The sequence below is a fragment of the Palaemon carinicauda genome, chromosome 43 (assembly GCF_036898095.1).
Source record: "Palaemon carinicauda isolate YSFRI2023 chromosome 43, ASM3689809v2, whole genome shotgun sequence".
Lineage (NCBI taxonomy): Eukaryota > Metazoa > Arthropoda > Malacostraca > Decapoda > Palaemonidae > Palaemon > Palaemon carinicauda.
This window is the reverse complement of record NC_090767.1, coordinates 42185957-42211094: the sequence shown is the minus strand read 5'-3', so window position 1 is coordinate 42211094 and position 25138 is coordinate 42185957. Positions and strand designations below refer to the sequence as shown.

General features: G+C 50.1%; 1 protein-coding gene across 1 annotated transcript; it reads left to right on the top strand.

Annotated features, from left to right (window-relative positions):
* Positions 1-619: 619 nt before the first annotated feature.
* Positions 620-3281, top strand: LOC137633622 (uncharacterized). The gene has a single exon (XM_068365885.1). The coding sequence runs from the start codon at positions 1442-1444 to the stop codon at positions 2654-2656; it is 1215 nt and encodes a 404-aa protein (XP_068221986.1). The 5' UTR covers positions 620-1441; the 3' UTR covers positions 2657-3281.
* The last annotated feature ends 21857 nt before the right edge of the window (positions 3282-25138 follow it).

Genomic DNA, 25138 nt, shown 5'->3' with positions numbered 1-25138 from the left:
CCAACAACAACAAACGAGGAACAAAAAGTGAATTTCGATCTTGCTGGTTTTTGAACTTTTTGTTAAAGTATGTATACTTTTCGTTGGTATAATATACAATATTCATTTCGAAGTACATGGTTAATCAAATAATGAAATCGAGAAAGTTTTTTTGAAGTATTTTTTAAAGTTAAATCTTGTATGACTCCCACGATGTTGCTCACTATGAGCTTATAATAAGTAAGCTTTGGTTATAAAGGGAACAAACACAAGTGTAAGTGACCTAAATAATAATAATAATATGTAACCTAACCTAGTTATTAACATTTAGGCCCTTCTTAAGGTCCCATATAGCCGTAATCATACATACATACATACACCCCATGGTATTGTTATAGAAGAGGACAGGAAAAACTTTACTATTAAAGAAATGGTGTTAGGTTTCGAAAAACCCCCATTTTCTTCAGAAGTGACCTTTATTTCTATCGCAAATAAATAGTTGATAAGAGATAGGCATACCCTAAGGGTTGTCTGTAGTTTTTGGGGACAGGGCAATATCTTTCTTATTACCAGCCAAATCTTTTTCATTATGGGGAAGATGTTCTTTACAATGGGGGTGTCTGCCGTTTTTGGGGACAGGGATATCTTTCTTATTACTAGCCAAATCGTATTTCATTATGGGGTTGATGTTCTTTACAATTTTCTAACATACCATAATATGATGTTAATTTATCGTTTTGACTAATAGCACAATTTACCTCTACCACGGCAATATTTTCTAAGTTCAGCATGGTCCGTACGCAAGTCACGGGTAGCTCCTGCTTAGTTTCCAACTTTCCCGATAGACAGAGCCCGTGTCATCCCAGTCTAAGAAACGTTCAGTTTTACAATTTAATACTGTCCCGTCAATCTACATATTTACCCCTCAGTTAAGTATGTAGTTTTTAAGGACACGTCATGTATAGTGACATTTGATACTGCTGGGATATTTATCATGAAATGTTATGTTAGAAAAAGGCCGTTACAATGCGTCGTATGCTGAAGCCACGGCCAACTTACTCGGTCGTAAAACTTCCCGCAATCATTGTTTCCTGCCTGATTATAATAACACCCGTTTGGCGGCGCTCGATTCGCATATCAGCTGGTCGCGCAAGCATGAACAGTTTTCGATGTTCGTACGTATGTTTTCGCTAATTCCAACAATTTTCATTTTAATCTCTAGTTAAGATTGTTATTTCTTTCGAAATCGTCCCAAAATTATGCCGAATACTATTTTGTTTTATATACAAACAAAGGTTAGGTTATCCAGCATCTAGTTAAGGTATTTCGTCAGATAAAGCCAGTGTCAAACAAAGCAACCGAACTAACCCTTTCGTGGGCCGCGTGATTTCAAATTTTTAATCCCCCCCCACATGACCCGAGATTGACCTACAGCCGACCCTTTCCAACTCTAACCGCCGTGATGGATAGACCTGTTCCGTATAGTTTCTCTATGAGTGATGTTTTCGAGTTTATCTCCCGTATTGATCAGATTGATGCAATTAAGACTCTCAGATTTATACATCTACGTGATTTCACTCGTGTTACCCCCGAATTCTTTCACTATTTATTTCGAGAAGGCCTCTTAGGGGATTTTAGAGGTACATGTAAAAAGTGTAAAACAGGTGATGTGGCCCTCATGCGTGATGGCTGCAATGTGCGCAATGAAAAATCCAATTATTTCTGGAGGTGTAGGAACCGCAAGTGTCGCCGAAAGTTCACAATGCGGCATAAATCATTCTTTGAGGGCTCACACCTCGTAGAACGTGATATCATTCTCCTCACGTGTTGTTGGGTTCTTCGTTGGCCTCAATACTGTGTTGAATTGAAGACCGAACAGCTTGGTTCTCACACTCTCGTTGACTGGTACAACTTTTGCCGAGGAGTGTGTGAACAAGTGTTGATTTTGGACAATAAGAAAATTGGTGGACCAGGGCACATTGTGGAAGTGGACGAGAGCAAGTTCGGCAAGAGGAAGTATAACATCGGGCATGAAGTCAAAGGAACCTGGGTCTTTGGGGGCATTGACCGGGAAACACGCGAGACCTTTTTCAGAGTGGTTAAGAAACGTAACGCGGAAACGTTGATCTCGGCGCTCAAAGAGCACGTTCTTCCCGGGACCACTATCATTTCCGATTGCTGGAAAGGATATGGCAAAGTCAAAGACCATGATTTTAAACATTTTACTGTAAACCACAGTGTTAACTTCGTTGATCCTAATGACCCGACCGTACATACGAACACTATAGAATCGCAATGGCGGGTTCTCAAAAGGAGCTTGCTACCAAGATTCGGTACCCAGAAATCGTTGTACGAAAGCTATTTCGCGGAGTACTGTATCAGGAAGCGATATATAGAGAAGTCCGTATGTCCGTTCAGGGCATTTTTACAGCTCATCAAGCGCGTGTACCCGCTCAAAGCCAGTCCTCTCTACTTGCCGATTCCTGAATCTCCTCCCTCTAACGCTACTAACGTTCGGCCAAGTAACGTTCGTCCATCCAGCAGCCGTTCTTCAGCTAACGACGCCCGACCTTCCACTAGTCGCAAAAGTTCAAGTCCTCCTCCTAATCCTCCACCCCAGAAGAGGTTGAAGGACCAAGAACCGGAGGATTTTGGTTTTAGCGACTACGAAATTTAAGGTAAGCCTGAGTAACCTATAATATGATCATGTGGATAAGATATAAATTTGAGTGCTGCCCAAAGCTTCTTTTGTGTAGGAGAGAGACTTACGAAGGGGGTCCGGGGGCTTGCCCCCGGGTAGGGGTAGTGACCTGGGAACTACTAGGATTGGTTAGGTTTGGTTTGTGGGGTTTGTATGTTAGCAACAGTGTTTGGGGGGTCGCAGGGGGCGTCAGCCCCCCCGTTTAGTTCACGATGAAGGTAAGGACATGGCTTGTAGGTCAGGTTAGGAGGGGAATTTTGGGTTAGTTGTCCATTTTTCTCGCACAGTTCCGACATCCATGACCAGAGGGTTCCTAGTATGTAGATTGTTGGGACAAGCATTTACAAAACTAGTGAATTTAATATTTCATTCCGTGATCATTCCCGCGAAAAAGAGCAGATTTTCCTACTTAGTTTCCAACTTTCCCGATAGATAGAGCCCGTGTCATCCCAGTCTAAGAAACGTTCGGTTTTACAATTTAATACTGTCCCGTCAATCTACATATTTACCCCTTCGTTGAGTTTGTAGTTTTTAAGGACACGTCATGTAATCATTCCCGTAAAAAAGAGCCGATTTCGGACTTTTTTTTACTCGATTTCAAGAAACATTCGGTTTTACAATTTAATACTGTCCCATCAATCTACATTATTTAACAAATCATTCCCGTAAAAAAGAGCCGATTTCGGACTTTTTTTACTCGATTTTCGGCCGGTCAAAGGGCTGTCCCCATAAACGGCAGAGGCTCCCCTTTACCACGGCAATATTATCTAAGTTCAGCACGGTCCAAACGCAAGTCACGGGTAGCTCCTGCTTAGTTTCCAACTTTCCCGATAGATAGAGCCCGTGTCATCCCAGTCTAAGAAACGTTTCGTTTTTACAATTTAATACTGTCCCGTCAATCTACATATTTACCTCCTTGTTAAGTTTGCAGTTTTTAGGGACACGTCATTTATAGTGATATTTGATACTGCTATGATAATTATCATGAATTGTTAGGTTAGGAAAATGTCGTTACTCGATCGTAAAATTTCCCTCAAGCATTGTTTCCTGCCTGACTACAATAACACTTGTTTGGCGGCGCTCAGTTCGCCTATCAGCTGGTGGCGCAATCTTGAACAGTTATCGATGTTCAGACTTATGTTTACGCTAATTCCAATAATCTTCATTTTTAACCTCTTGTTAAGATTGTTATTTCGTTGGGACACGTCCTAAAATTATGCCGAATACTATTTTGTTTTATATACAACCAAAGGTTAGGCTAGCCAACATCTAGTTAAGATATTTCGGTAGATAAAGCCAGTGTCAAACATAGCAACCGAACTAAACCTTTCGTTGGCCGCGTGATTTCAAATTTTTAATCCCCCCCCACATGACCCGAGATTGACCTGGAGTCGACCCTTTCTAACTCTAACCGCCGTAATGGGTAGTCGTGTTTCGTACAGTTACTCTTTGAGCGATATTGTTGAGTTTATCACTCATATTGATCAAATTGATTCGATTAAGACTCTAAGGTATATACACCTACGTGATTTTACTCGAGTTACCCCGAATTCTTTCATTATTTATTTCGAGAAGGCCTCTTAGGGGATTTTAGGGGTCCATGTGAGAAGTGTACAATTGATGTTGCGACATCGAATGTTAAGGTAAGCCTGAGTACTTTTTTATTATGACAATGTGGTTAAGATATAATTTTGAGTGCTGCCCATACCTTTTTTTGTGTAGGAGAGAGACTTACGAAGGGGGTCTGGGGGCTTGCCCCCTGGTAGGGGTAGTGACCTGGGAACTACTAGGTTTGGTTAGGTTGGGTTTGTGGGGTTTGTATGTTAGCGACAGTGTTTGGGGGGTCGCAGGGGGCCGTTAGCCCCCCCGGTTAGTTCATGAGGAAGGTAAGGACATGGCTTGTAGGTCAGGTTAGGAGGGGAATTTTGGGTTAGTTGTCCATTTTTCTCGCACATTTCCGACATCTATGATCAGAGTGGTCGTAGTATGTAGATTGTTGGGACAAGTATTTACAAAACTAGTGAATTTAATATTTCATCATGTGATTATTCCTGCAAAAAAGAGCAGATTTTGAACTTTTTTTTTCGCACGTTTCCGACATCCATGACCAGAGTGGTCCTAGTATGTAGATTGTTGGGACAAGCAATTACAAAACTAGTGAAATTAATATTATTTCATTCCGTGATCATTCCCGTAAAAAAGAGCTGATTTCGGACTTTTTTTACTCGATTTTCGGCCGGTCAAAGGCCTGTCCCCATAAACTACAAAGGCTCCGAAAGTTTTCCAACTACAAAACAGCTATTTCCAAGAAAAAAAAATCGCCCGTTTCCTAAAAAAATGACATCTGTTTTCACAGCAAATGAATATTTAGTGAAAAAACATTGATACATATACACACGTGTATAGTGTGTATGTGTGTGAGCCCCAGGCTAACTGTTACATTTTTCATTTGTTTGTTGACATTCTATAAAGTGGTTGTATTTGCTCTCGTTTGTTCGTGTGTACATGAGAGTTAACCAGTTTTAGAACTTCTGCGCACAAGCCCAGCCCCCCTTTGTTTTTGAGCAGTAGGATTAATCTTTTTCTTGTAAGCCTTCCTCATTTTTACCCGCAACATTCAAGTATTTGACCCTTCTATTACCGTATGTATGTATTCTTTGTTGCAATACCTACGTGTACCTATTTCTTTTTACTCAACATTCAAGTATACTGCGAGACTTGACGCTCATAATACTACTTGTTTTTATTCGTTGATGCAATACCCATGTTTGCATTTCTCATTTTCTCAAGTTTAAAGTCGTTTCCTCTGTTCTTACAACATTTTAATGTATTCCCATAAATAATATTTTTTTTTTCCTTCACTTTATCTTACTAATTGTTTGTCATTTCGTTTTTTTTTCCTGTTATTGTATTTATTGAATATTAGGTTGTTCCGTAACCGAAATACAAACCACGCTATTTACAAAGGGTATTACTTTTAGCGCAGCTGAAATGACGAGCCAATAGTTTTTAACGAGGGTTAATTACCCCCGCGCTAGTTAGCGGGGGGTGGGGAAGGGTAGCTTGCTACCCCTCCCCCTCCACACACCGGTGACTTGCTTCACTTCACTTTTGGCTCGGCGGTGATCAGACGTGTCTGTTCATCGCCTTCATGACAGCCTTTAATTTTCTGCTTTTTCTTTTCAGCTTGTGTGATTGGTTGGAAGTTGACCTTCAGTTATTTTCTTTTATTTAATATGCGTACATGCCCTGGAGTTGCCGGCCGTCCTTGTGGGACTTTCATGTCGGACGTGATTACGGATCCTCACACCCTCTGCCCTCAATGTCGGGGCCGACGGTGCGACCAGGATAACATGTGCCATGAGTGCAGGGAGTGGTCTGCCTCCCAGTGGGAGAGGTTTGGCCGTCGGCGTAAGAAGAAGTCCAAGAGAGACCGTTCTCCTCCGGGGTTAGCCTTGAAGGAGGAAGGTTCTCGGGACTCTTCTTCCGCCGCCCAAACCTCCTCCGAAGCTCCCCCTCGTCCGCCTCCTAAGGAGAGTCGTCCGAGTGGGAGCGCAGGCCCTTGTTCTGTTTCCCTACCTTCGGTGGGGGGAGAGGGCGTCGCCTCCCATAGCGAGGCGGTTCCCCCTCCTCCTCCGGGGGAGGTTATTGAAAATAATGCCTTATCCAGTGATGATCTTTTACAGATTTGGTCGTCCCTGGGGCTTAAGGGCTTGCCCTCCAGGGTCGCTCTTATTGACCTTGTCTCGTTGGGGGCCGCTGTTAAACAGTCGCCGGTGGTAGCGGAGGTAGACCCTCTGTCTATTGTCGACGTCGTGGTGACAGAGGCCTCCGACGTGGCTGGGCCTTCCGACGCAGGTGCTGTTGCTGGTGATGGTGCTCTAGGCTCTCCTCCTCCTTCCGTGCATCCTTCGAAGGGGGAAGTGAGTCCTTCGGTCTCGACTGCTGCCCAGCTTCCTTCAGAGGGAAGTGTTTTGACGGAGACTCCCCTTCGGAGGACCGATGGTCCCGACGATCTCCCCCGAGGCCGCCTCCGCCGTAAGGCTCACCGCCCTCTACTCCACAAGGGCCTCCCTTCCCCTTACAGGGGGACTAAGAGGCGCCTTTTTGGGTCTTCGTCCTCCGGGGGGGACTCTCCTCGTCAGCCTCAACCGACTGCTCCGCCCTCCTTGAACCTCTCTGCAGACCGCTCACCATCTCCTGCCGGATCTTCGCCTTCTGGAGAACTCGTCACCCGACGGGCAACGGTCCCTTCGGGGCTAAGGGATTCTTCCCTTACGCGAGCAGGGCTAGCGCACAAGCGCTCTCCTGCTCGCCAGCGATCTCCGGCTCGTCGACGATCTCCTGCTCGCCAAGACTCTCCTGCTCGCCGACGCTCACCTGCTCGTCGGCTCTCTCCTGATGTTCGCCCCCCTCGCCAGCGCTCTCCAGCTCGTCAGCTCTCTTCCGAGCGTCAGCGCTCATTTGAGGACCATCGCCCTGCGGTCTCTGACCACTCTTTAGTTCCTGCTGAACTCCCTGCTCACCATCCACCTGGTCCTGTGGCTACGCAACATCGTGCTGCGCGTGTGTCAGAAATACATGTTCGCCAACGCGCCAGCGATCTTCCCGTTCCTGCTCGTGAACGCGCCGCACCACCTGTCCTCTCACAGGACACGCGTCGACCTTCTGCTCGCCAGCGATCACCTACACATGCTGCTCGCCATCGCACGACCCTGCATGATCGCCCGCTTACGCATGCTGCTCCTCATCGCACTACCCTGAACGATCGCCCTCCTGCGGATGCTGATCACCATCGCACCCTTTCACGCGATCATTCACCTGCGCATGCTGCTCGCCATCGCACAACCCTGCACGATCGCCCGCTTACGCATGCTGCTCCTCATCGCACAACCCTGAACGATCGCCCTCCTGCGGATGCTGATCACCATCGCACCCTTTCACGCGATCATTCACCTGCGCATGCTGCTCGCCATCGCACAACCCTGCAGGATCGCCCGCTTACGCATGCTGCTCCTCATCGCACAACCCTGAACGATCGCCCTCTTGCGGATGCTGATCACCATCGCACCCTATCACGCGATCATTCACCTACACATGCTGCTCGCCATCGCTTACCATCACACGGTCATTATCGCCAGCGATCTTCTTCACCTACGCGGCAGCACGATCCCTCGCCGTCGCGCCATCGCTTACGTTCGTTGCCTCGGACACGTGTTCATTTACCTGCCCACCCTCACGCCCACTCGCCTGCGCGCCCGCGCGACCGCTCGCCTGCGCGACCGCGCGACCGCTCGCCTGCGCGACCGCGCGACCGCTCGCTTGCGCGCCCTCGCGACCGCTCGCCTGCGCGCCCCGCGCGATCACCCGCGCGACCATTAGCCTTTGCGCGACCGTTCGCCCTCGCGCGACCATAGTTCGCGGCGAATTCCACAGCCGGTGGTAGCAGCAGGGACGCGTGCTCCTAGACGGCACTCGGGATCACCTCCATCCAAGCACAGGTTGGTATTGCAGGACGAAGACAGGTCAGTACAGCATTCTTCCCCACCTTCTTTTCAGGCAGGTACCGTCGTGTCCACTCCAAAGGATCGCCCGATCCCTTTCACCTTAGCGAGGATTTCGGACTCTGTGTCCTTTGAGCAGCAGACTTGGTTTGGTCCGCTGGCACGGGCGTTAGTGAGGGTTATGAAACCAGCACTCGCCGGCCAGGGTAACAAACCAGCGGCTGTCTCTCCTACGCTGAAGAGAAAGAGAGGAGTGGACTTCGTGGTGACTTCCCCCAGGGCGAAGTTGGTTCCCAAGAGGTCGGTCTCGAGGGTCCCCTCTCCTGCACGAGTACTCTCTCCTTCCCCCGTGGACGAGGCCTTTCCGTCCTCAGGTGAGTCCAGTGGGGCGGTAGTCTTCCCCTCGGCACCAGGGGGGAGACTTCGCTTCAGGCAGGAGAATCGTCTCGTGAGGAAGGGGCCCCTCGAACCTCGTTGTTGGGATCCTGTATCCCTCCCAGGAGGGAACCCAAGGATTCCAAGACCATCCCTAAATCCTCTGCAAGGATTCGTCAGGAACCCACGACTACCCAGGGGAATGTCCACGTATCACCCCAGGAAGAGATTCCTGGGGCAGGAGACTTAGCTGCCAGCCCGCAGGGAGGAGAACAGCAAGAGTCCGAACATGCCTTCTGGCAGGTCCTAAGCCTGATAAGGCAACTTAACAGTCTTACGGATCCAGTCATCCCCCCCCGTGAAGGCAAAGACACGATTCTGGATGAAGTGTTTGACGTTCGGAAGGCCCCTAAGACCAGTGCAGCTCTGCCCTGGTCTCGGGGGCTGAAGAGTGCCAGAGCTAGGGCCAATGCTCAGCTCACACTTCTTGCCTCCTCCAGTCGTTCCACTGCCGGGAACAAACTCATCCCTCCTCCTCGCCTTCAGCAGAGGAGGTATTTCGAGATCCTGGGTGAGCACAACCTCGCTCTTCCTCTCCATCACTCTGTGGAGGAGCTGGCGAAGGGAGTTCCCTTGGAGAAACTCTCTGCCCGGCAGGTGTCGTTCTCGGCGGCAGAGATCCTTATCGCTAAGTGTGCCATGCAGGCCACTTCGTGGCTGGACTTCTGGTTAGGATCTCTGGGCATCCTATTGCGATCAGAGGACTTGTCCAAGGAGACCAATAGGAAGGCCCTAGAGACCTTCTTGCTCTCGGGCACCCGCTCCATCGAGTTTTTGGCGCGCCAGGTTACCACCCTGTGGGCCAACTCGGTGTTGAAGCGTCGCGATGCTGTGTCCGAGAGATTCCATCCGAAGGTCCCCGCCGTAGATTTGTGTAGGCTCCGACATGCCTCCCTCCTGGGGGAGAGCCTGTTTGAGCCTCAAGACTTGGAGCGAACGGCTGAGAGGTGGAGGAAATCCAGCACGGACTCCCTCCTCCACAGGGCCCTTACAACTCGGCCCTATAAGCCTCCAGCCCCGCCATAACAGCAGCAACAGCCTCGTAAGGCTCCCAAACAGGCACCGGCAGCTAAGAAAGTGGTGTCTAAGCCCCAGCCCTTTCCAGCCAAGGTCAAGAGGGGCGGTAAGTCCTCCAGGGGAGGCAAGACTTCTAGGGGTGGCGGCCGCGGCCGCAAGCCCTAGGGGTGGCAGTCCCCCTGCGTGTCCACCTGTGGGGGGATGCCTTCAGCGTTGCGTCCGCAGGTGGTAACATCACGGGGCCGATGCTTGGACAGTCTCAGTGATCGGCCAAGGTTATCGCGTCCCGTTCACGTCATCTCAACCTCCCCTGACAGCGAATCCAGTGTCGTTGAGCTCCTATGCCATGGGATCGGCAAAGGGGCTGGCCCTTCGGGCCGAAGTCGAGACCATGTTCGAGAAGGGTGCTCTCCAGGAGGTCGTGGACGGCTCTCCAGGCTTCTTCAGTCGACTCTTTCTTATAAAGAAGGCTACTGGAGGCTGGAGACCCGTCATCGATCTCTCGGCTCTGAACAGGTTTGTCAAACAAACCCGGTTCAGCATGGAGACAGCAGACACGGTCAGACTTGCGGTGAGACCACAAGACTTCATATGTACACTGGATCTAAAGGATGCGTACTTCCAGATCCCAATCCATCCATCTTCCAGGAAGTACCTGAGATTCTGCCTAGACAACAAGATCTACCAGTTCAAGGTGCTGTGTTTCGGTCTCTCCATAGCTCCTCAGGTGTTCACCAGAGTGTTCACCCTGATTTCGACTTGGGCGCACAGGAACGGCATTCGTCTCCTTCGTTACCTAGACGATTGGCTGATCCTAGCAGACTCGGAGTCGACCCTTCTTCGACACCGAGACAGGCTTCTAGATCTTTACCAGGATCTGGGGATCGTGGTAAACCTCGAGAAGTCTTCTCTGCAGCCGTCCCAACGACTGGTTTATCTAGGCATGCTAATAGACACCAATCTCCACAAAGCCTTTCCATCAGACGACCGGATAGCAAGGCTGAGGAGGGTGGCGGAACCCTTCCTCAGGCGAAAAGAACTCCCCGCCCAATCGTGGTTGCGTCTCTTAGGCCACCTATCCTCCCTGGCCCGTCTGGTTCCAAACAGCCGCCTCAGGATGAGATCCCTTCAATGGCGGCTCAAGTCCCGGTGGAATCAAGGATCCGATTCCCCGGACATTCTGATCCCAATGGGGTCTCTGGAACAGACGGACTTGCGGTGGTGGCTGGCCGACGAGAACCTGCGAAAGGGAGTGAGTCTTCTCGTCCTCCCCCCGGAATTGACTCTGTTTTCGGACGCGTCAAAAGAAGGGTAGGGGGCGCACGTTCTGAACCAGAGAGCCTCAGGCCATTGGTCAGAATCAGAAAAGTGCCTACACATCAACCTGCTAGAATTGAAGGCCGTCTTTCTGGCCCTTCAACAGTTCCAACGGTTCCTGGCGGGTCACTCCGTGGTGGTGGTGTTGAGCGACAACACCACGGTAGTGGCTTATATCAACAAGCAGGGAGGCACTTTTTCGCAACAGCTATCCCATCTTGCAGTAGAGACTCTGAGGTGGACCGAAACCCACTCGATAACACTATCAGCTCACTTCATTCCTGGCAAGAGGAATGTGCTCGCCGACAGTCTGAGCAGGGCTTCGCAGATAGTGAGTACCGAGTGGTCTTTGGATCCTCAGATAGCCAACAAAGTCCTGACTTTGTGGGGTTCCCCGACGGTGGACTTGTTCGCGACAGCCTTGAACTTCAAGCTGCCCCTGTACTGCTCACCAGTCCCGGACCCCAAGGCACTCTGTCAAGATGCTTTCCAGCAATGGTGGGACAACATCGACGTGTACGCCTTCCCACCATTCTGTCTGATGAGAAGGGTGCTCAACAGGACCAGACTATCGGTCAACTGTTCCATGACTCTAGTAGCTCCGCTATGGCATCACGCGGAATGGTTTCCGGACCTTCTGCAACTCCTGACGGAACTCCCAAGGGAGCTTCCTCCACGACACGAGCTTCTCAGACAACCCCACTCCGGTGTCCCTCACAGGGCCGTAGCCTCGCTTCGGCTTCACGCCTGGAGACTATCCAGCGTCTCCTCGTGGAGAGAGGCTTTTCGCAACAGGTTGCGGAGAGAATGTCTCGGCACCTGCGAAGGTCCTCTGAGGGAGTCTACCAAGCGAAGTGGAGAGTCTTTTGTGGTTGGTGTCGTGGAAGGGGTATCTCTCCACTCGATGCCACTATTCCAGCAATAGCGGACTTCCTCGTGTATCTGCGAGAAGAAATGCCCCTTTCTGTCTCGGCAGTGAAAGGCTATCGCTCAGCCTTAAGCTTGGCCTTCAGATTGAAGGGCGTGGATATTTCTTCATCGCTAGAACTCTCTTTACTCATACGTAGCTATGAGCTTACCTGCCCCCAGTCGGAAGTGAGACCCCCTCCTTAGAACGTGGTTCGAGTCCTCAGGTCTCTCAAGAGACCTCCTTTCGAGCCATTACGCCAGGCCTCCGATCGCCACCTGTCTTGGAAGACGGCTTTCCTACTCGCCTTGGCCTCGGCCAAGCGAGTTAGTGAACTTCATGGTCTCTCGTACGACATCGCCCATTCAAGGGGATGGGGGGAGGTAACGTTCAGGTTCGTCCCTGAGTTTGTGGCCAAGACTCAGAATCCTGGAGTGCCGGATCCTCGGTTCGACTCTTTCAGGATCGCGAGTCTCCGTTCTGTAACAAACGACCCAGACCAGCTGCTACTATGCCCAGTGAGGTGTCTGAGGTACTACTTGAAGAGAACGGCTGCATTCCGTCCTCATGTGCGAGCTTTGTTTGTGAGCACAGGCAGGACAAAGAGGAGGGTCACCAGGAACACCATCTCTGCTTGGATTCGAAGGGTTATCCACCATGCCCTGAATCCTGACCCTCCTCCGTCACGTCGCCCTCGGGCCCACGATGTCAGGGGTATTGCTACATCCCTGGCCTTCAAGAGAAACTTCTTTGTGACGCAGGTACTTCAAGCTGGGGTCTGGAAGCGTCAAACGACCTTCACAGCCCACTACCTGCAAGACGTGACCCACAGGAGCCTCGATACGTTCTCTATCGGCCCTGTGGTGGCTGCACAACAGCTGGTCTAACCTCAGGCTCCTTTTTGGACAAGTAGCAGTAGGTTGAGGTTGTTGTTACCCGGTCTTAGTCTGTGTGAATGAAAGAGTATGTCTGACCCTTACAGTGAACCCTCGTTTATCGCGGTAGATAGGTTCCAGTCGCGGCCGCGATAGGTGAAAATCCGCGAAGTAGTGACACCATATTTACCTATTTATTCAACATGTATATTCAGACTTTTAAAACCTTCCCTTGTACGTAGTACTGTTAACAAACTACCCTTTAATGTACAGAACACTTAATGCATGTACTACAGTACCCTAAACTAAAACAGGCACAAATATTAAAGGTGATTTTATATCATGCATTTCCTAAACACGCTAAAAAGCACGATAAAAAATGGCAACCAATGTTTTCTTTACATTTATCTCTGATCATAATGAAGAAACAAACTGGAGGTAGAGCTTTGCTTATTACCCAGACATATTTCCCATACTTTTCCCTTAGAACTACATCACATCTTCCTACTTCAGATATATATATATATATATATATATATATATATATATATATATATATATATATATATATATATATATATATATATATATATATGTGTGTGTGTGTGTATATATATATATATATATATATATATATATATATATATATATATATATATATATATATATATATATATATATATATATATATATATATATATATATATATATATATATATATATATATATATATATTTATATGTATACACATATACATACATACCTACATATATACATAAATACATGCATACATATATATATATATATATATATATATATATATATATATATATATATATATATATATATATATATTACTGTATATATATGGGTTATGGAAAAAATCCGCGATGGTCGAACCGCGATGTAGCAAGGGTTCACTGTACTTCTTTCTTCATTCTCCCCTCTCTTGGGGAAGCAGCATCCTGGTCCTCGCATAGCTGACCTCGACCTCTGCAGGTAACCCATGCTTCTTTGTGCTCCTAGTATTAAGCTTAATACTGTTGCGTCTCCCATACCCTGACGAGGTGGTATGGGGAACGTCCTATCCTAGAATTCCTATCTGAAGGTCTCAAGGTCAACTTCATAGGACGAGTCACACTCTCCTCCTCACACTACTTATGTAGGCCACTCGTTCCTAGCGATGCTAGGAACCTGTGAGGTACAGGGGCTCCCTCTCTCTAGTGCTGCTCACTGAGGGATCGAGCCCCCGGGCAAGCCGAAGTCAGTAAGGCTGGGGACTTTCCACCCTTCCTAAGGGGTAAGTCACCCTTTGTAAATAGCGTGGTTTGTATTTCGGTTACGGAACAAATGACAAATTCGAAGATAATTTGTATTTTTCCTAACCATACAAACCTTAGCTATTTACACATATGTGCCCGCCATCCCTGACCCCCAAGTCAAGTCCTACCTCTAAGTGAAGTGAAGCAAGTCACCGGTGTGTGGAGGGGGGAGGGGTAGCAAGCTACCCTTCCCCACCCCCCGCTAACTAGCGCGGGGGTAATTAACCCTCGTTAAAAACTATTGGCTCGTCATTTCAGCTGCGCTAAAAGTAATACCCTTTGTAAATAGCTAAGGTTTGTATGGTTAGGAAAAATACAAATTATCTTCGAATTTGTCATTTTTGTTATTTTTATTTATTCCGTCACTGGAATACAAACCTACGCTATTTGTTTAAGGGTATTACTTTTGGTGTTATTGTAGTGTATTAGAGGGCAATGTAACCTAGGAAAAAACTACTTTTTCTTATAGGAAAAATTACGCTCTCTTCGAAAAAGACACTCGTTCCCGTCGCAAATGAATAGTTTCAGAAATATATATATATATCTGTATCCTACGATAATGGGGGACCCCCAGTGAGAACTCGGGGTTTTGGGTGGGGAAAACATACTGGGGAAACGATATATAATCGTAAAACAAGCCATTGTTCTGTAACTGAAATACAGTGGAACCTCTACATACGAATGTATCTACATCCGAATTTTCCAACAGCCGAAGTAAAATTCAAGCAATTTTTTGACACGCGAAGTACAATTCGAACACGTTCCTACTCTACACGCAATTTTTTTTTCGACACCCGAAGTAAACAATACCCGTACACGTAGGTGGTACTCATAGTGCCGGATGTATTTTTTATTTCCGCCGATAGAAGGCAGCACTTCGACCTCGAAGGGACCCTCAATTAGCGTGGCTTGGGTCAGTCCTCTGTTCTCGTCGGCTTCGTGTGGTTGTGCGCTGTGCGTTCTGCTATTACTGTTTTAATCGTGATTTTTTACATGCATCCTTTTACGGTAATTTACGTAAAGCATGGGTCCTAAAAGGCTTAGTTTTGCAAGTGGTAGTGGTAGTGGTGAGAAAAGGAAGAAGGAAATACTTTTTTTAGAAGTAAAGCAAGAAATTATTGAAAAACATGAGCGTGGCGTCTGCGTTAGTGAACTTGCTAAAGGATATGGCCGTACGTAATATGTCGACGATCTCGACAATCTTGAAACAGAAGGAAGCCATTAAAGAAGTGAAACCTTCTAAGGGGATCACCATCATTTCAAAACGTCTTAGCCCTGTCATAGAAGAGATGGAACGACTTCTGCTAATCTGGATCAAGGACAGAGAGATTGTTGGTGACACCATCACCGAAACCAACATCTGCGAGAAGGCGCACGCCATCTTCACGGACTTGAAGGAGGAGAGCTCTGGGGGTGATGCTGGGGAGAGTTCAACCGAACCTTCCTCAGACGATTTCAAGGCATCTCGTGGCTGGTTTGAGAAATTTAAGAAACGGTCCGGGATTCATTCAGTTGTTCGCCACGGAGAGGCTGCTAGTGCGGACACAAAGGCTGCAGCTGACTTTGTGAAGAGCTTTGAAAGGACCGTGCAGGAAGAAGGCTACGTAGAGCAGCAGGTGTTTAATTGTGATGAAACCGGGCTGTTTTGGAAGAAGATGCCTAGTCGAACCTACATCACCGCCGAAGAGAAGAAATTGCCTGGGCATAAGCCAATGAAGGATCGGTTGACTCTTGCCCTATGTGCCAACGCTAGCGGGGACTTTAAAGTCAAGCTCTTACTGGTTTACCATTCGGAGAACCCTGGGGCCTTTAAGGCACAGAATGTGGATAAGGACCAGCTTCATGTTTTCTGGCGATCCAACTCAAATGCCTGGGTCACTAGGCAGTTCTTTGTCCAATGGGTTAACCAAGTTTTCTGCCCTTCTGTGAAGAAGTATCTTCATGAGCAGAAATTGCCTTTAAAGTGCCTGCTATGCCTTGACAATGCACCCGCTCACCCCCCCCCCCGGACTTGAAGATGATATCTTCGATGAATTCAAGTTCATAAAGGTGCTGTATCTTCCACTGAATACCACCTCTATCCTCCAGCCTATGGACCAGCAAGTCATCTCGAATTTCAAGAAGCTCTACACCAAGCACCTATTCAAGCAGTGCTTTAATGTCACGCAAAGCACAAACTTAACTTTGCGTGAATTTTGGAGGGGCCACTTCAACATCGTGCACTGCTTGAAGATCATAGATCAGGCTTGGGTGGGATTAACTCGACGAACCCTCAATTCTGCCTGGAAGAAGCTGTGGCCTGATGTAGTTTCTCCCCGAGATTTCGAAGGTTTTGACCCCGAACCTGATCCCGTGGTGGGTTCAGCGGAAGACTTAGAGGAAATCGTCTCACTTGGCAAGTCCATGGGTCTGGAGGTCGACGTAGATGACATCACGGAACTCGTCGCCGAACATCACGACGAACTTACCACAGAGGAGCTCAAGGAACTCCATGCTATGTCTGAGCACATGAGTGATGACGAGGAAGGGATCGAGGAGGTAGAACATGTGTTAGGTTTGGCACAAATAAAAGGGGTGTTAGGAAAATATCAAAACGTGGTTGACTTCATCGACAAATACCACCCAAAAAAATTGCAGGTTTGTCGTGTAGTTGCGTAGTTCGATGATGTTTGCCTAACTCATTTTCGAAACATTCTGAAAAGCCGTACCAAGCAACTTTATTTCGATAGCTTCTTTAAAAAAACTACGAAGCGTACTCGTGATGAAGAGGATGGAAGTGGTTCAAAGAAAATGGCAAAGAGTAAAGAGAAAAAAATTCAATCAATTTTAAGTGGAGAGAGTGAAAGTGATTAAAATTAATCATTAAAAAGAAAAAAGAAAATGTAAAAAAAAATATAAAATATAAAAAAAAAAAATAGATAACCTAAGTTAGGTTAAAGTTCACTTAGTGTAAGTTAGAATAAGTTACGGTAGTGTACGTTTATCGTAGTTAACCTCTCTACCTCCTCGCCGCCCGTCCGTCTCCTCTCTGCGTAGCAAGACCAACAACACCTGCGCTGGACTTTCTAAGGTAAAGTGACGCTAAAAACCCGTTTCTTATTTATCATTTTTTGATGATTATTATTTTTTACATGTCTATTATCTAATTTAGTGTGCATTATTGTCATGTGTAATTATGTGTAGTAATTTATTAAGGAGTTATCATAGGTTTTTGGGCTCAAGCATGGATTAATCCTATTTCAATGTATTCTTATGGGAAAATTCGTTTCGACATCCGAACATTTTCTACATCCGAAGTCGGCTGTGGAGCGGATTAAATTCGTATGTAGAGGTACCCCTGTACAAACCACGCTATTTACATAGGGTTTACTTTCGGCGTAGCTGAAAATGACGAGCCAATAGATTTTTAATGAGGGTTAACTACCCCGCGCTAGTTAGCAAGGGGGTAGGGGAAGGGATAGCTTGCTACCCGTCCCCCCCCCACACACCGGTGAATTGTCTCACTCCACTTTTGGCCCGGACGATGAGCAGACGTGTCTGTCTTTCGTCCTCGCTTTTGACAGCCTTAATCTGTTTTTTCTTTTTCTCAGACTTTGTGTGTTTGGAAGTTGGCCTCTACCTTCATTGCAATTATGCGTAAATGCCCTGGACTCTCCACCCGCCCCTGTGATACCTTCATGTCGGCGGTCGAGACGGATCCTCACACCCTTTGCCCGCAGTGTCGAGGTCAACGGTGTGCTAGAGACTTAACGTGTAGTGAGCGCAGGGAGTGGTCTACCTCCCAGTGGGAGAGGTTTGCCCGGCGGCGTAAGAAGAAGTCCAAGAGAGACCTTTCTCCTTCAAGGGTTGCCTTGAAGGAGGAAGGCTCCAAGGACTCTTCTTCCGCCGCCCAAACCTCCTCCGAAGCTCCCACTCGGTCGGCCTCTCTTGGGAGACCGGCGAGTGGTAACGTAGGCCATTGTTCTGTTTCCCGATCTCGGGGTGCGGGAGAGGGCGTTGCCTCCCATAGCGGGGCGGCTTCCCCTCCTTCTCCGGGGGAGGATTTTGATTCTCATTATGATGATGACCATGCTGTTTCTAATGATGATCTCTTTCAGCTTTGGGCTTCCTTGGAGCTTAAGGGCTTGCCCTCCAAGGAAGCCCTGTTTGACCTTATCCAGTTGGGGGCTGCTGTCAAACAATTGCCGGTGATATCAGAGGTAGACCCTCTGTTTATTGTCAACGTGGTTGTGGCAGAGGCTTCCGACGGGTCTGGTCAAACCTCTGCTGTTGCGGACGTTGCTGAAGGCTCTGCCCCTCCTTCCGAACATCCTTCGAAGGGGAAGTTGAGTCCCACGGTCTCTCCTGCGGGTGCACCTCCTCCCCGGGGGAGCGCACTGACAGAGACTCCTCTTCGGAGGACTGACGATGTGGATGACCTTCCTTGAGGCCGCCTTCGCTGCAAGGCTCGTCCTCCTCTTCGCCGTAGGGGCCTCCCTTCTCCCTATAAGGGAGTTAAGAGGCGCCTCTTCGAGTCGTCTCCGCTGCCTTCCCCTGCAGAGGATTCTCCTTGTCGGGAGCAGACCGCAGCAGCCACGTCCTTGGACCTCTCCGCAGATTGCTCGCGATCTCCTACGCCTGCCAGACCTTCCAGTCCTTCCGGCCTACCTGCACCTCTGGTTGCAGATGCGCAGCAGGCGCCTTCTCACCCCGTCACCCGACGGGCACCGGTCCCTTCGGGGCAAAGGGATGTCTCCTACGGTGTGGGTAATTCCCTTGCGCGTCAGGGTTTCCCTGCGCGCTCAGATGTGCGTTCGCGCGCAGTAGCGCACAAGCGCTCTCCTGAGTTGCAGCTATCAGACTCGCCTCGCCAGCGCTCTCCTGCTCGTCAGCGCCCTTCTATTCCTGTTGCGCGCCATCGGTCTCCTGAGCGCACACGATCTCCTGCTCGTCAGCGCGCACCTGCGCACCTTGTTTCATGATGCGCGCCCTGCGTGCCAACGCTCGCCCACGCTCCCTAGATCTTCGGATCTGGACGCAGGCAAGGACCTTATTCCTTCGCCTCGCCTTCGCGCTCCTGTGCGCCCATCTTCGCCTGCGCAACAGCGCACACGCTCCCCGGTGCGCACTTCAAGAGTTCCTGCACGCCCGCGCGCCCATGAGCCTTCTTCTCCTGAGCCCGACCGCGAGCGTTCGCCCTTGCACGTTTCCTCGCCACCTGATCCTGCGCGTCGACACCCTCCTGCGCGCCAACGATCTCCTGAGCTCCCGCGAGATTCTTCGCCTGCGCGCAAGCGCTCGCCAGCGCGCCCATGACTTGGATCGTCACAGGTCTCCGACACGCACACGCGCTAAATTGCCTGTGCGCAGTCGATCACCTGCACGTACTACGTGACATCGTTCGCCAACGCGCCATCACGCGCCAACGCGCCATCACTCGCCGACGCGCCAGCATTCGCCAACGCGCCATCGCTCGCCCACGCGCCATAGATCTCCAGTGCGCCGTCGATCTCCTGCGCTTCACGATCCTCCTGACCGACAGCGATCTCCTCTACCCTCGCGCGCTTATTCACCTGCGCGCCCGCGCGCTCCTTCACCTGCGCGCCCACTCGCCCGCGCGCGTTTATCCTCGCGCGACTGTGTGCCCGCGCTCCAGCAGCCATCCGCGTGCGATCCCTTGAATGCTCCATCGCGCGAGCGCCAGCGCGGCCCCTGTTCTCGCCGTGTTCCGCAGCTCGTGCCTGCGACAGGGATGCGTACTTCCAGATCGCCATCAGGATCGCCACCGCGCAAGCGCAGGTCTCTCACCCAGGACCAGGAAGAGTCTCCGGAGAGGTCTAGACAACATTCTTCCCTTTCTTCTTTCCAGGTAGGCCCTGTTGCGTCCACTCCGAAGGATTAGGAGATCCCCTTCCCTCCAGCGGGGATTACTGACACTGCGTCCGTCACCCGTCAGTCTTGGTTTGGTCACCCGATGAAAGCAGTGGTGCAGGCTGTGAAGCCAGCCCTCGCTGATCTGGAACTCAGACCAAAGACAGACTTGCCCCTGCTGAAGAGAAGAAGAGGAGTGGACTTCGTGGTGACTTCTCCCAGGGAGAAGTTGGCTCCTAAGAGGTCCGTCAGGGAGGCTCCATCTCCTTTGCTGTCATTTTCTCCTTCCCCTGTGGACGAAGCTTTTCCGTCCTCAGGAGAGTCCAGCGAGGTGAGGGCCTCTCCCATGGCACCAATGGGATGAACCCCACCTCGAGGAAGAGAAACGTCTCGCGTGGAAGGTACCTTCCAGACCTCTTTGCTGGAGTCCTGTATCCCACCCAGGAGGGAACCCAAGGACTCAAAGACGATTCCTAAGTCGTCTTCACGGATCCGTCCAGAGCCAACCAGACCTCGGGAGAACGTCCACGTGTCTCCCCAAGAAGAGCCTCTGGGGATGGGAGAAAGCTGCCAGCCCACAGGGAGGAGAGCAGCATGAGTCTGAGCATGCCTTCTGGCAGGTCTTGAATCTGATGAGGCAACTCAACAGGTTCAAGGACCCGGGGATCGTCCCTCGCGAAGGCAAGGATACGGTCCTAGACCAAGTCTATGGTACCCAGAAACCCCCAAGGGCCAGCGCGGCTTTGCCTTGGTCCCAGGGGATGGAGTGCCAGAGACAGGGTCGAAGCTCGGCTTTGGAACTCGCCTCCTCCAGCCGTTCCTCTGCCGGGAGCAAACTCCTCCCACCTCCTCGTTTACAGCAGAGGAGGTATTTTGAGATCATGGAGGAGTCCAATGTAGCTCTTACCCTCCACCACTCGGTGGAAGAGCTCACAAGGGGAACTCCTCTTGAGAAGCTCTCCTCCCGGCAGGTGACATTCTCGTCTTCGGAGATCCTTAGCCAGGAGAAGGTCGCGAAGTGTGCCATGCAGGCCACTTCGTGGCTGGACGTCTGGCTGGGTTCTCTGGGCATCCTATTGCGCTCCGAGGACTTGTCTAAGGAGAGCAATAGGAAGGCCCTGGATACCTTCCTCCTCTCGGGCACTCGCTCCATCGAGTTCCTGACCCACCAAGTTACCAACTTGTGGGCCAACTCGATCTTGAAGCGACGCGATGCGGTGACCGAGAAGTTCCATCCGAAGATCCCCGCCGTGGATGGCTGCAGGCTCAGACACTCCTCCATCCTTGGAGGAATCTTGTTTGAGCCCAAGGATGTAGAACGCACAGCTGAGGGGTGGAGGAAGTCGAATCAGGATTCACTCCTCCAAAGGGCCCTCACATCTCGGCCCTACAAGCCTCCAGCTCCACATCAACATCAACAGCAGCCTCGCAGGACACCAAAGCAGGCTCCTGCAGCTAAGACGAAGGTGTCTAAGCCACAGCCCTTTCCTGTCAAGGACAAGAGGGGCGGTAAGTTCTCCAGGGGAGGCAAGACTCCTAGGGGGAGCGGCCGTGGCCGTAAACGCTAGGAGTGGCAGTCCCCCCGCGTGTCCACCTGTGGGGGGGATGCCTACAAAGTTGCGTGCACAGGTGGCAGCAACATGGGGTCGATTCTTGGACGGTCTCTGTGATCGGCCAAGGTTATCGCATCCCATTCACAACATCTCAACCTCCCCTGACAGCAAATCCAGTGTCGTTGAGCTCCTATGCCATGGGAGCTGCAAAGGGGCTAGCCCTTCGGGCGGAAGTCGAGACCATGCACAAGAAGGATGCTCTCCAATAGGTCGTCGACAGCTCCCCAGGCTTCTTCAGTCGACTCTTTCTTGTAAAGAAGGCGTCTGGAGGCAGGAGACCCGTCATCGATCTCTCAGCCCTGAACAAGTTTGTCAAACAAACTTCGTTCAGCATGGAGACAGCGGACACGGTCTGACTTGCAGTGAGACCACAAGACTTTATGTGCACACTGGATCTGAAGGATGTGTACTTCCAGATCCTAATATATCCGTCTTCCAGGAAGTACTTGAGATTAAGCCTAGACAGCAAAACCTACCAGTTCAAGGTACTGTGCTTCGGTCTCTCCACCCTGATTTCGTCATGGGCGCACAGGAACAGCATCCGTCTCCTCCGATATCTGGACGACTGGCTGATCCTGGCAGACTTGGAGTCGACCCCTTTTCGACACCGAGACAGGCCTCTGGGACTTTGCCAAGATCTGGGGATCATGGTAAATCACGAGAAGTCCTCTCTGCAGCCGTCCCAGCGACTGGTTTATTTAGGCATGTTATTAGACACCAATCTCCACAAAGCCTTTCCATCAGATGACTGGATAGCAAGGCTGAGGAGGGTAGCAGTGCTCTTCCTCAGGCGGGGTGAGCTTCCAGCCCAATCATGGTTACGTCTTTTAGGTCACTTAGCCTCCCTGGCCCGTCTGGTCCCGAACGGCCGTCTCAGGATGAGATCCCTGCAATGGCGGCTCAAGTCCCGGTGGAGTCAGGGCTCCGATTCCCCGGACTCTCTGGTCCCTATAGGACCCACGGAACAGGCGGACCTGCGGTGGTGGCTGATCGACGAAAACCTACGAAAGGGAGTGGATCTTCTCGTCCTTCCCCCGGATTTGACACTGTTCTCGGACGCGTCAAAAGAAGGGAGGGGGCCCACATTCTGAACCAGAGGGTCTCAGGCCTTTGGTCAGAATCAGAAAAGTACCTACACATCAACCTGCTAGAGATGAAGGCCGTGTATCTGGCTCTTCAACAGTTCCAACGGACCCTGGCGGGCCACTACGTGGTGATGATGAGCGACAACACCATGGTAGTGGTTTATATTAACAAGCAGGGAGGTACCTTTTCACAACAGCTATCCCATCTTGCAGTAGAGATTCTGTGGTGGTCCGAAGTCCACTCGATAACACTATCAGCTCGCTTCATTCCTGGCAAGAGGAATTTGCTCGTCGACAGTCTGAGCAGGGCTTCGCAGATAGTGAGTACCGAGTGGTCTTTGGATCCTCAGATAGCCAACAAAGTCCTGACTTTGTGGGGTTCCCCGACGGTGGACCTGACCGCGACGGCCTTGAATTTCAAGCTGCCTCTGTACTGCTCCCCAGTCCCGGACCCCAAGGCTCTCTGGCAAGATGCTTTCCAACAGCAGTGGGACAACATCGATGTGTATGCCTTCCCACCGTTTTGTCTGATGAGAAGGGTGCTCAACAGGACCAGACTATCGGTCAACCTGTCTATGACCTTAATAGCTCCGCTGTAGCATCCTGCGGAATGGTTTCCTGACCTTCTGCAACTCCTAACGGAGCTTCCGAGAGAACTTCCCCCACGACACGAGCTACTCAGACAGCCACATTGCAACATCTTCCACAAAGCCGTAGCCTCGCTTTGGCTTCATGCCTGGAGACTATCCAGCGTCTCCTCACGGAGAGAGGCTTTTCGCAGCAGGTTACGGAAAGAATGTCTCGTCACCTGCGAAAGTCCTCCGCAGGAGTCTACCAGGCGAAGTGGAGAGTCTTCTGCGGTTGGTGTCGTGGGAGGGGTATCTCTCCACTCGATGCCACTTCCAGCAATAGCGGAGTTCCTCATGTATTTGCGTGAAGAAATGCGCCTTTCGGTCTCGGTGGTGAAAGGGTATCGCTCAGCCTTAAGCCTGGCCTTTATGCTGAAAGGAGTGGACATTTCTTCCTTGCTAGAACTCTCTTTACTCATACGTAGCTATGAGCTTACCTGCCCTCAGTCGGAAGTGAGACCTCCTCCATGGAACGTGGTTCGGGTTCTCAGGGTTCTTAAGAGACCTCCCTTCGAACCATTACTCCAGGCCTCTGATCGCCACCTGACTTGGAAGACGGCTTTCCTACTCGCATTGGCCTCTGCCAAACGAGTTTGAGAACTTCATGGTCTCTCATACGACATCGCCCATTCAAGGGGATGGGGGGAGGTAACGTTCAGGTTCATCCCTGAGTTTGTTGCCAAGACTCAGAACCCTGGAGTGCCAGACCCATGGTTCAACTCCTTCAGGGTCACGAGTTTCCGTTCTGTAACAAGTGACCCAGACCATCTGCTATTATGCCCAGTGAGGAGTCTGAGGCGTTACTTGAAGAGGACAGCTGCAGTTCGTCTCCGTGTGCAGGCGTTGTTTGTAAGCACGGGAAGGACAAAGAGGAGGGTCACCAAGAACATCATCTCGGCTTGGATTCGAAGGGTTATCCATCTCGCCCTGAATCTTGACCCTCCTCCGTCACATCGCCCTAGGACACACGACGTCAGGGGCATCGCTACGTCCCTGGCCTTTAAGAGAAACTTCTCTGTGATGCAGGTGCTACAAGCTGGGGTCTGGAAGCGTCAAACGACCTTCACATCCCGCTACCTGCAGGACGTGACCCACAGGAGCCTCGATACCTTTTTTATTGGCCCCGTGGTGGCTGCACAACGGCTGGTCTAACCTCAGGCTCCTTTTTGGACAGGTAGCAGAAGGTTGAGGGCATTGTTACCCAGTCTCAGTCTGCGTGAATGAAAGAGTATGTCTGGCCCTTACTTCTTTCTTCATCCTTCCCTCTCTTGGGGAAAGCAGCATCCTGGTCTCTACATAGCTGACAACCTCTGCAGGTAAACCATGCTTCCTTGTGTTCCTAGTATTAAGTTAATACTGTCGCGTCCCCCATACCCTGACGAGGTGGTATGGGGACGTCCTGGCCTAGAATTCCATCTAAAGGACTCCAGGTCAACTTCTTAGGACGAGTCACACTATTCCTCCACACACAAACTTATGTAGGCCACACGTTCCTTGTGGAGCAAAGTACTTGTGAGGTGCAGGGACTCTTTTTCTTGAGTGCTACTCACTCGGATTCTGAGTCCCCAGGTAAAGCCAAAGCCAGTAAGGCTGGGGACTTTCCACCCTTCCTAAGGGGTAAGTCACCCTTTGTAAATAGCGTGGTTTGTATTTCGGTTACGGAACAAATGACAAATTCGGAGATAATTTGTATTTTTCCTAACCATACAAACATTAGCTATTTACACATATTTGCCCGCCAGCCCTGTCCCCCAAGACAAGTCCTACCTCTAAGTGAAGTGAGACAATTTACCAGTGTGTGGGGGGGGAGGGGTAGCAAGCTACCCCTTCCCCTACCCCCTTGCTAACTAGCACGGGGTAGTTAACCCTCGTTAAAAATCTATTGGCTCGTCATTTTCAGCTAC

What these genes read in the sequence shown, in the direction of transcription:
- LOC137633622 (XM_068365885.1), top strand. Translation starts at nt 1,442, where the DNA reads ATGGATAGACCTGTTCCGTATAGTTTCTCTATGAGTGATGTTTTCGAG.